This window comes from Vigna unguiculata, chromosome 5 (assembly GCF_037176805.1).
Source record: "Vigna unguiculata cultivar grain cowpea cultivar isolate G323 ecotype 2 chromosome 5, ASM3717680v1, whole genome shotgun sequence".
In the NCBI taxonomy this organism is placed as follows: domain Eukaryota; kingdom Viridiplantae; phylum Streptophyta; class Magnoliopsida; order Fabales; family Fabaceae; genus Vigna; species Vigna unguiculata.
This window is the reverse complement of record NC_140796.1, coordinates 7,905,303-7,917,072: the sequence shown is the minus strand read 5'-3', so window position 1 is coordinate 7,917,072 and position 11,770 is coordinate 7,905,303. Positions and strand designations below refer to the sequence as shown.

Sequence of the window (11,770 nt, the reverse complement as noted above, 5' to 3'; positions counted from 1 at the left end):
ACCATTTTATGAATTTCATATACTCAATTAAAGTATTATAAAATAAGAAACATAAATAAATCTTTTTATTAATTTAAAATGTTGTTAAACGATTCAGAAAACCATTTCTTGTTAAATCTTTATTCAAATATTTAAAAGAAAAAAATATCACCGTCCGTCACGTTAATCATCAATGAAATAAACCATATTATTTCCCCAAATTATGATTTGTTTTGAGTTTTGAAACCACTGATTTCCCCTTTTACCATAGCAACATACTGTGGATGCCAAATCAGTTCAAACTTCATAGTTTGAGTGACATCAGCATTGATATCTGCGTGCCCAAAGTCGCTGGTTTTGTGCCCCAAATCCCCTTTTCATACTCTGTCAATTTTCAATCAATAATCGAATTAGGGTTTTCAAAAAGTCTTCCCTTTTTTCTTTGTATGTGCCTCTTTGATTCCCCTTAGGAGCAATCACCCTAGCAGGTATGTTCCCTTTAACTATTCAATTCCAATTTCATTCTTTTTTTCTTCAAAGATAGCAATGCCTTTTTATGTCTCGTGAATTTTGGGTTTTAATTGGGTTTTGTTGTTTTGATATCAACAGGTAGATTGTTCACGAGGGGTGTTAAACGCATACCGAATTCTGACTTCTTGTATTTGGGTGTCTTTTCAAATTACATTCTTTTTGGAATTTGATATCAATTGTATTTTCTGAATTGAGCTGATACACTAGAAGGTCATGGGGTTGTAGTTGTAGCCTCTAAGGATTTTGATTTGGGGCTTCTGGCTTAAAGAAAGTACTCTTTTAGATACTGGATATTTTTGCACATGGCTCCAAATCTGAGGCTAAGATTATGCTTTCCCTTGTTGTTTTTGTTGCTGAGTTTTCTCTTGAATTCAAATGGCGAATTGGATCATCAAGTTTCACATAAGGTCATAGCTGCTCCTCGTAAAGATGTAGGAACTAATGTAATTGATGGCACTGGTGTGGAGAATGCTTTTAATTTTGAGAATGACAATAGTGCGGTGGGTAGTAGGAAAGGTGCAGGTAATAAGGTTTCAGTATCAACTGTTGCGTTGTTTACCCTGGCGATGGCTGCTGCCACTGGTTTAGGTGCTGTGCCCTTCTTCTTTGTGGAGCTTGATCCGCAGTGGGCTGGATTATGCAATGGAATGGCAGCAGGTGTCATGTTGGCTGCGAGCTTTGATCTAATACAGGAAGGGCAAGAGTATGGTGCTGGAAATTGGGTTGTCACTGGGATTCTAGCTGGTGGAATCTTTATTTGGCTATGTAAGAAGGTGATGATAGTTCTCCCTGTATCCGTTACACTGCTTTTTTCTGTATGTTTTAAAAGAAGTTGCGTGATGATACAGTTTTTCTCCAGCCTTGTTTCTATGCATTATAATGTCTTATTCCTTTATGTTGCTTTGCTTGAGTCGTACATTGTTGACTGGGTAAGCTTCAGATCCACAACTAATTAAGATAAAAATAAGAGTTGACTTTGGGACTTCTTATCTTATTCACATCACTTGTACAAGTCAGCTTTATTGATTTTTCAGTGAACATTCTTCCTAATCCTTTACTTCAAAAATGTTAGCAGAGATGATGAATTGATCATTTAATAAAAGTGTTATGTGTAGTGCTTCTCTTCTTTATTCTGTCCACCCGGGATGCATTTTTGTTGTATGATTCTTAAATTTAGTCTACAAATGTTTCTTAGTTTTTAACTTCCTCACTTGTGTCTTACTTAATCTCTTGGGTTTTGGTTTCAGTTTCTTGAGCAATATGGGGAAGTAAGTATGTTGGATTTAAAAGGTGCTGACGCTGCCAAAGTTGTTCTTGTTATTGGAATAATGACTCTCCATTCTTTTGGGGAGGGATCTGGGGTTGGAGTCTCATTTGCTGGCTCAAAGGGTTTTACTCAAGGCCTGTTGGTAACTTTGGCTATTGCAGTACACAACATTCCAGAAGGATTAGCTGTGAGCATGGTGCTTGCATCAAGGGGTGTCTCTCCACAGAATGCTATGTTATGGAGCATAATTACATCTTTACCCCAGGTAGTTCTTAATTTGATTTTTAATTATCTTAAATTGTCCGAGAAGAAATAAATTATTATGACTTTAGTTAGCATATCACTTTGAAAACTTTTATATTTGTTACATTATATAATTTTGCAATCCCTTCTGCTCATTGTTGTAAACCCCATGCTCACATTATTCATTGAAGTTGTGATTGGATGGGTCTTGGTCGCTCAACTCCGTTTTGATACGCATTTAGTCTGATTCAAGTGATGTGTAATATGTTGCATTGCATGATTAGGCCAGAACAGTTAGTGGTGCTTTCCACCACTGATTGGTTATGTCATTCAAATTAAGAGGACTACACCATCTTTGTACTATCACATAAACAATAAATTATTGTTATACGTAATTAAATCACATCCCTTGTGACATTGCTTTTGCCATGGTGGGCATCTAATGAGGCTTCGTATTACTTTTAGTCCTTGTGAACATTAAATGGTTTAATATACCTGATATAGATAGATTTCTTTATTAGTGGATGAAATACTGTTTTCTTTTGGGCCTTAGGCTAGTGTAGACTAATTAAGTCTGTGTTGCATACTAGCTAGGCACTTCTACTTGTGGCATCCTAGTATGTTCTAATTGATGAACTCAGCTACAGAAAAGTTAGCATATTGAACAATAACGATTCTTTAGACCACTATAGATTTAAGGTTGCAATTGCTGTCTTTAACCTTATCATCGTAACACCTTATTCTTTATGTTAATGCAGCCCATTGTAGCGGTTCCTTCATTTATTTGCGCTGATGCATTCAGTAAGTTTCTTCCTTTTTGTACGGGATTTGCTGCTGGATGTATGATTTGGATGGTTATTGCGGAAGTGCTTCCTGATGCTTTCAAGGTTATTTCCCAATTATGCCAAAGATACTATGACATTTTCTTCTCCTGCAGCATTCTGAAGACTAATTGTTTTGCTTTCAATGGCTACTTATTTCAATTTTTTGGCTTTTTTTATTATGGCAACTCCCAAAACTTAAGCTATTAGGCGAAGGCTGATGAATGGTTTTTAATCTCTAACAATCCCTAATGTTCAAGCCACCTTAGCTTGTGGGGGAGGAAGGACTTGAGTGAAAAGTTGTTCAGCATAACACACAATCTTAATGATATAATTTATTAGCCAAGGATATATGATTGCTCCAAAACACTAATTCCTATGATTATTTAAAGCATGTTTAATACCCAAACTGCATGCAATAATTATTCTTACATTCTCCACATGCTGAATTTCATTAACCTTTAGGCTATAAGCTTGTTACAATAAACCCTTCAAAAGGAAAAAAAGAACCAGAGATATAATGTCTCCACTAAACGTAGTTGTTGAGGCAACATGGGGAAGGATTAGACAAAATAAATGACCATTAAACACTTTGTTCGAGTCTATAAAAGCTAGCACTAGAAATTGGTCGGGCAAAAGGCTTCGGTCCAAATAAAGGAAGAGAACACCATATATAAATACTAAAATAAGAGTCTTTAATTTTTTTTAATTATGTTTTTTCTTATGAGAAAAATTGTGTTTATATATATAACATTTTTTTCTCCTCCTTTTCGATTATAGGAAGCCTCAGCTTCACAGGTTGCATCAGCTGCAACCCTTTCTGTAGCATTTATGGAAGCTCTCAGCACCTTCTTTCAGAATTTCAGTCATGACTACAAGTGAGTTTATATTAGATTTCCTTTTAGTTATCATGTATATTTCATTAGTTGGGTTTGTTGCAAGGGTGAAAATGAAATAGTATAAACATCCATGATCTGTTGCTAAATTGCAAAATGTAGAAATATGCAGAATGTTACCCTTGTTTATCATTCTGTTACAGTTTTCTTTTCCCTAAATTTTGATTTCTTTGTTACAGCGCTGAGGATGCTTCTGGCTTTTTTGTTTCATTACTTTTTGGACTTGGCCCTTTACTTGGAGGAATCATTCTTGTTGTATTTGCTCTTGCATTGCGTCTTCAGCATGCTCTCCTCATGGGCACAGCATGTGGTATTGCTTTTGTTCTTGGTGCTTGGCGGCCAATACAACTTATTTTGTCTTCAAAATTGGGATTTATTCCCATTTTGTTACTCCTGGCAATGGGTGCTGCTTTCATCCAGGTTTCTACATCTGGTGTATTGAAGATGGCAACTTCCAAAAAGGCCTCAGTCAATGACTTGCCTACACTCACTGGTTTCCCACTCAGTGTTCACACCCTTCAATCATTCATATCATGCGGTGCAGTAGCCTTTCATGCCTTAGCTGAAGGACTTGCATTGGGAGTGGCTGCACCAAAAGCATATGGACTCGGCCGTCACATGGTCCTTCCGGTCTCTCTACACGGCCTTCCTCGAGGTGCAGCTGTGGCCAGCTGCATATTTGGAGTCACTGATAGCTGGCATGGTTCCCTTGCAACAGCTGCCATAATTGGATTCATGGGTCCAATATCAGCAATAGCAGCTATTCTTACTGGCATTGACTACAGTGGCCTTGATCACATAATGGTCATTGCCTGTGGTGGATTAATCCCTAGCTTTGGAAAAGTAGTAAAGAGAGCTCTAAGTTTGGATAAGAGGAAGAGCACCTGTGGCCTCATTATGGGTATTGGATTTGCAACTTTATGTCTAACATTCACTAGGTTGGTTTGCTTACATACACCTTACTGCAATTCTGCACCAGAGGCTGTCAGATAAAGAGTCTTGTGCTGCCTTTCCTGCATCATCTATTGGTACTGTTCTTCTAACAGCTATATACATTTCTGAAATTCATATCCCAAAACATGGTTGCTCTAATTTGAAGAGACCCTTGATAAAGAAACTAGAAAGAGTGATTTCAAATTTGGAAATTCCCTATGAGGGAAAGGCAAGGCAGATTTACCAGTGACCAATGTTTTCACATAGAACATATCCGTGTCATGTTATAGTGTTTACTTGTATAGGCAATTTTTATACATGTTTTTCCATATTTGCCAAACAATGTAAAACTATTGAGAACTGAAACAGATGTTATTTATTTTAAATTTCGACTGGTTATGTACAAAATATAAACTATACTTTACCATGGTATTGACTTTTTTAGTTCTTTAACAATTAGGAACATTTACCACTGCTGTACTCTTTTTTTTTTTATGTATTTAGGACACAAATAAGAGACTTACAATAACATAAAAATTTTTCTCGATCTAAATTTCCTTAACTAGTTGTTGAGTTTTGAAAACGGTATGTGATAATGTTTGAGGTATTTTGAGGTTCAAACCAACTCAATTGCTTTGATTCTTAATTTGTTTAATAGTTAATTATATCAACATTTATTAATCTCCTAAGAAAATACGTATTATGATAATGTAATAAAAAGGTCAAACATAAATTAAAATCAGGATATTTCATCTTAAATAAAGTAAAAATAATTCAAATTTGCTTACCTCTGAAAACAAGAAAATATGATTTTTTTTTTACTTATAAATTTAATGCATTTTATTTCTTTTATTTTAGTCCAATTTAAACTTGCACCTAATATCATCAATAAATAATTTAATTAACTTAAATGTAAAAACAAAAGATAAACGCATATATAAAATTGGTAGACGACATTATAGATTTTTCAAAATAATCCTTTTTTTATAGAAAAAATCCTTAAATAGACCTATTGAAACATTATTTCTCTAAATAGATCTATTAGAAAATTATTTCTCCAAATCAATCTATTTGATTTTTTTTTTGTTTCTCTAAAATGAGAGAGGAAAAAATTAAAATTATGGAAAAATAATTTAAAATAATTAACTAAAAATTTTGAGTTTAAATTTTAATTATTTTAAGATCAAGTATAAAATAAAAACTAATTATAATCAATAATAAAAATAATTACAATAATATTTTTAACATAATTATTTATAAAAATGTTTTCATGATATTAACTTTATAATATATTAGGAATGAAAATTGTTATTAATATAATAAATTGTAGTAAAAAAATGAATGAAAAACAAAAGATAATTTTAAAATTTACATTATTATTATCATATTATCGATCATAAATATTTTTAATTATAATAATTTTATTTTTCAAAATAAATAAAAATTTTAATTTCAAATTATATTAAAAAATCTTAAATTACTTTTTATTTTATTCATTATCTTGAAGTAATTAAAATATATACATAATATTTTTAATTAGTTATTTTCAGTTAACTTTCCGTAATTTTACTTTTAATTTAAAAAAAAAAAAATTCTTCCCAATTTTAGAAAAAAAAAGTTAAATAGATCTATTTAGGAAAATAATGCTCCAATAGAACTGTTTAAAGAATTTTTCTTTAAAAAAAAATAATTTGAGAAGAAAAAATAAAATCCTCCTTTAGAGAATTTAATGCAACAAATACTAAACTTAGGTGATAGAATTTTTTTTTTCAACGTGAGAAAAAAAAATATTCAAGAGCGATATGATTTTTATAAAACAGAAAAGTATATAATAAAATGATAAACTATATAAAGGTTTTTAATAAAAGAAGTTCATTTTTGTAAAAAAGAAAAAAACACATTATTTCTTGAAGCCATGTTCTTTAAGTTCTTTATACATTTTCTTTTTGTTTCTGACTTCAATCTTTGTCTCATTAAAGATTAAAGGATTGATCTTCGCGATGACCTCTACATAATTAATCGATCAAATAATTGAACCATAGTAAGTTTTAGTTTTAATCCCTTTTAAGCATTTTAGCACTTGAGTCGCATATGGGTCTTAGAGCTATGCATGTGATTCAAATTTGCTCTTAGTGAATCTTTGTTACACTAATTCAAAGTTGTATGAGAAATTTTACATGTTGATGGTTAATATGTGCGAAATGAGATGTATGAACTCCAATGCAGGTTATATGTGAAATTTAGACAAGTTAAGGTTCCATGATATGTATTGTTGGATTTGAATGAGTGATGGAACTGTGAAATTGATGATGTTAATTGGAATGAATGGTTGTCAATTGTCATTATCAGAACGTATGTCACTTGTATGAAACATGAGATGCATTTTTGGTATCAATTACACACTCAAATTTCTTAATTTTGTTGTATGTGTTATACAAACTCGTTGGGTGAGCCCTATTCTTATTAGACGACTACCAAAATCAAGTTTGGCAGAGAGTCAGCGGAAGTATGCTTGTTGAGCGAGCAGACTCTGAACGCCAAACCCAAGTTTGGTAGAGTTAAGGAAAGGGATTTAGGCAAATTATTCTGAATTTGTTCAAGTGTTACACTCATTGGGCCAGGCATTCAGGTGTTGAACAAGAGAGCCTCCAAGGGGGTTGATCACTAAGCGACAAGGGTATGATTTTGTTGAGCAAGTCTGTATAACTCGGTGGTGTTAATTGAGGAAGAAATTGTAAGGAGGTCTATTATATGATAGAAGGGAAATTAAGAGGTATTACAAGACCAATAAGATTTTATTTAATGATTGAATGTGATAATTGAATTGTATGTTCATATCATTTCTAAGGAGAAAATATATGACATACAAGTCTAGTGTTATACATTTGTTAGGAACACTCATTAGAAGCTATCCTTATATTTTATTAGACTTTTAGACTCATGCAAAGGAAAGAGTCTAGGTAGCAAAAAGAAAAAGAGATTCCTATAGTTGGTCTTGGAGTCATAGACTTCGTTTCTTTTAGACTATAAGTGAACTCACTTTATCATGAGAAGGGAAGATCAAGTATTATTACTAAAATTATAACTGAGAATCTCATTTTACATGACAAAACAAATGTTGTAAAATTTAAGTTAATGTATGAATTTGAATAATCGAGTCTAAGATTATATTTTTATATCAATGGATGAGAATTGTTTTGTGATAAATGAATTAAATATTTGTTAGTTTGGTTGTCATATAATCTTTATATAATATTTATATATGTATATCTAAGTTATCATTAACTTATTGTGTTTTTTTTTTCGATGATCGCTAATGTAAAGAGTCTAGGTGTGGAGTTCTTTTGGAAGTGATCTACATAAACATATAAAATGGTGTAGTTAATTGGTCTTGATGTGTATTTTGAAAGGTTTAGTATTTTGAAAAACCTTGAGATGTGAAAAGACAATAACTACGCTATTTTTATATGCTTGTGTATATTTTCTTCTAACCACATGGCCAGTACTAGTAGTGCTTAATATTTAATTTGTAAGAATCCAAGAAGATAGAAATATACTAATTTTCTTATGTTATTAACTTTTTAAAACTATATTTCAATTAAAGAAAGTCGGATTTTCCATTCTTCGATTTTTCTTTTCAGGAAAAAATGTTCAAAAACCATTTGCCAAAAATATTGTTTTCTGGAAATGTTGTTTATTTATTAAAAGATAAACCAAAACAACATAATTTGGCAATTTCATGTTAAATAAATTGATGACCAAGTTAAAAACAAATTCTCTGAAAAGAACTGTCTAGAAAAACATGAACCCTTAATGCCAGAAGCTTTAATAAGACAATAATCCTAACAAAATAATCATCCAAACAATGCAACATCGTTATCACAATACTCTTAGTTTTATTAGCAAATGCCCCAAACTAGATCTATGGTGCTTTTACAAGGATGGATGCTCAAGAAAACGACAAGAAAAAAGCCTACTAATTGATCAGAGAAATTAAGAAAAAGAAATAAAAATCTACATGGCCTAAACAGTTTTATGTTTTTCAAAGAGAGGGGGGTCCCAAATTCCCAATACATGGCCAAGACTACTTTGGCATGTTATTCTTGTTGTTTCAGGTAACACTTTCAACAACATGCGAGAGCAGCAAATGCCCATAAACTGGTCTCAAAATCTTAATCGCAACTCTTATTTGGTGCTTGCCACAACTCTCATCACATACCTTACCACCCCTACATGCAATTTCATCAAACGAAAAACCTTACCTTCTCCAACTCCAACATCTCTCGAGTTAAGCTAAAAGACAAAGTGAGTTCTGTCATCACTTTGATGGTTCTGTCGACTGATTCTGCAACCTCTCTTCCCTCTCCGACTCCACCTTCTCTTTCTCAGAAATCAAACCAACCTCACTCTCCTTCTTCTCCCCAACACTCTGTGCCCCAGTTAACCTTGCCAACACCACAAAGGACATGCCCCCAAGAACATTGTTCACACACCTCAGAACCAACACTGAGGACTTGAATGCTAAAGGGTTAAGCACTCTCTCCAGCATGAACTCAACACCATTCAGAGTCTGATACCTCAGGTTGCTGCTAACCCCCATGTGGCCTGCCCAAGTGAGAGCATTCAAAATTGTTGGTGGGGGCTTGTTAGGAGTCTCAAATGTTGGATCCATCTTCTTCCTCATCTTGATCAACCCATTGGAAAGTGTGGTTCCAACTAGTCCAGCACCGAAACCAACAACAGCAAAAATGGTACCTTTGTACACCAAGGTTCCAAACCTCTCGAGAAGGGAAAAAGCACCGGGCTCAAACATGTGACTCTTGGGGCATGAGGCAAAGAGCGCAGGTACACTGGATGCTGATGATGTCAGGGTAGGTGCCAACAGATACATCAGAGTGAAATTCAGAATAGCCCCAACAACCAGAGTTGAAAAGACAAAGTCAAGTTCATTCAACCCAAAATTTGGCCTTGAAGCCATGTCACCTAAAACACAAGCACTCACACCCACCAGCTCCTCCATCAAAACCTTGAAGGGAAACTGTGGATCAGCAGCAACCCTTGATCTCCACCCGTTCAGAAAGAGACCCAAAATCCCAAAAGAAGAATCTTTGGAATCTCCGTCGTCACCTTTACCTCCACCACCACCACCTCCACCACGCCCGACCCCATCCCCGCCGTCCCCTCCGGCGAAAGAAGGTCTCAGCCTTTGTGGAAAATGAGGTAAATTGGTGAGATACAGAGGACGATTCTGTAGCTTAGGCGATGTAGATGGCAATGATGGAAAGGAAAGTGCTTGTTGTTGACCTGAGAGTGGAGACAAACACAACATACCCATGGCAGCCATTTGATCTGTGAAAGATGAAAAATCAAAGAAAGAAAAAAGTTTGGGAGATCAAATGAACGAATTTGGCGTCATTTATTCATGATCATTCATAAGCATCAACAGGGGAATATACATAAAAAAGAAAACGAAGTTCTAAAAGAAAGATCGGATTTTTCAGAGCGGGTTGGGATCATGCAAGTAGCTCTTACCTGGATCTGGAAGGTGGTTTGGTGAGAGAATAAATGATGGCTGCTGGCGAGACTGAGAAGAACAAAGCTTAAACCTTCAGCAGAAAAAAACCCTTTTTAATTACGTGATTGTCGAAGAAACTATAAGCAAAAGACAGCACACCACATTAGGGTAATTTTTTTTTTAATGGAATTTGGAGTGAAACAGGGTTTGTGAAGTGGGAAAATCACTTTTATACTGTGGTTTGGGGAGAAACAAAAATTAGTAATACAGTGCATCTTTTAAGGAAATAGAATATATATATATATATATATATATATATATATATATATATATATATATATATAACTTGGAAGAGTGAAATAAAGGGTAAATAAATACTGGATAGTATTTACATTGTTATTTATTCTGCTGTAAACTTGTTCTTTTAAATTTATTTAATTTTATGATAGATGTTTTAAAAATTGTATTAATGACTACTTTTGGGTAATTATTAATAGAAAAAAGTATACTCGTGAGTAAAGTGCAATAAAATTATAAAAGAATGATTTTTTAACCTTCATAATACTTTATATTTGAACAATAGTGTATTTAAATTATTTGTATACATGTATACTAATACTATGGCTAAAAAAATATACTTAAATTAGGATTAAAATATAGGAATATGAATAAAGTAAAATTTGTTTAAACAAAATATATTGGGATTTGAGGTGATAACAATATAATTAATTATATTTTATTTTTCAGTAACTATAAACTTAAACGTTTAATATATTATTTTATGTTCTACTGAATTATTTAAACTTTATTTTTTTATCAAACTTATGATTTTAAAATTTTTAGAATTATTTCGAATAGACAGGAGATACTGTGAGAGAAATTATTTTCTTTTGAAAGAATTTCCATCAGTTCATTATAAATATCTAAAATAGTATCTAAATATTGTTTTTTTGTTCTTCAATTTGCAAAACAAAAAGAATATCCAAGACCTAATTATCAGAACGGTATCTATTAAAACTGTTAAATTTTCAAGTATTTCCATTATATTGCATTTGAATATGGTAATTAGGGATGACAACGGGGGCGGGGCGGGGACGGGTTTCGCTATCCCATACCCATCCCCGCATAAAAAATTCATCCCCATCTCCATACCCAAACCCAATGGGTATCAAACTTTTTTCCCATCCCCATCCCCACCGGGTAATGGGTATAATCTCGTACCCATACCCATACCCGTGTTCTAACTACTTCAATATTAATTTTTATAAAAGAAAAAAAATTACGGTAAAGAAAACATAATATTATGAAATATTCAATATTAGGAGGATTTTCTTCGATGCCAAATACCTTAAAATAAATTATAATTGTTTACATTTTATATTAGAATACCATATAAAATTTCATGTGAACCAAAACATTTATTAAATTTGCAAACTACAACATTGATGAACTTAGTTGATAAAATTAAAAAATATTTCAAAAAAAATATAAAAGGAAAAAAAAATATTCAAATTAAAATATATTTTAAATGTTTGTTTACTTCAATTTTTTTAAATTCTAATGAATCTCTTTTTTATACACTAAT

The 11,770-nt window shown here is 32.8% G+C and overlaps 2 protein-coding genes across 2 annotated transcripts; one reads left to right on the top strand and one right to left on the bottom strand.

Annotated features, from left to right (window-relative positions):
* Positions 1 to 208: 208 nt before the first annotated feature.
* Positions 209 to 5,097, top strand: LOC114185059 (ZIP metal ion transporter family). Its single transcript, XM_028072555.1, has 6 exons — positions 209 to 467; positions 589 to 1,283; positions 1,758 to 2,042; positions 2,779 to 2,907; positions 3,622 to 3,719; positions 3,917 to 5,097. The coding sequence occupies exons 2-6, from the start codon at positions 813 to 815 to the stop codon at positions 4,728 to 4,730; spliced, it is 1,797 nt and encodes a 598-aa protein (XP_027928356.1). The 5' UTR covers positions 209 to 467; positions 589 to 812; the 3' UTR covers positions 4,731 to 5,097.
* Positions 5,098 to 8,546: 3,449 nt separating this feature from the next.
* LOC114185548 (protein RETICULATA-RELATED 3, chloroplastic-like) lies at positions 8,547 to 10,371 on the bottom strand. The gene is made up of 2 exons (XM_028073345.2): positions 10,203 to 10,371; positions 8,547 to 10,019 (listed from the first exon to the last, which is right to left on the bottom strand). The coding sequence occupies exon 2, from the start codon at positions 10,012 to 10,014 to the stop codon at positions 8,989 to 8,991; it is 1,026 nt and encodes a 341-aa protein (XP_027929146.1). The 5' UTR covers positions 10,015 to 10,019; positions 10,203 to 10,371; the 3' UTR covers positions 8,547 to 8,988.
* Between the last annotated feature and the right edge of the window lie 1,399 nt (positions 10,372 to 11,770).

What these genes read in the sequence shown, in the direction of transcription:
- LOC114185059 (XM_028072555.1), top strand. Translation starts at nt 813, where the DNA reads ATGGCTCCAAATCTGAGGCTAAGATTATGCTTTCCCTTGTTGTTTTTG. An exon ending in TAATTACATCTTTACCCCAG is followed by an intron (nt 2,043 to 2,778) that starts GTAGTTCTTAAT and finishes ATGTTAATGCAG; the next exon opens with CCCATTGTAGCGGTTCCTTC. An exon ending in AATTTCAGTCATGACTACAA is followed by an intron (nt 3,720 to 3,916) that starts GTGAGTTTATAT and finishes TCTTTGTTACAG; the next exon opens with CGCTGAGGATGCTTCTGGCT.
- LOC114185548 (XM_028073345.2), bottom strand. Translation starts at nt 10,014, where the DNA reads ATGGCTGCCATGGGTATGTTGTGTTTGTCTCCACTCTCAGGTCAACAA.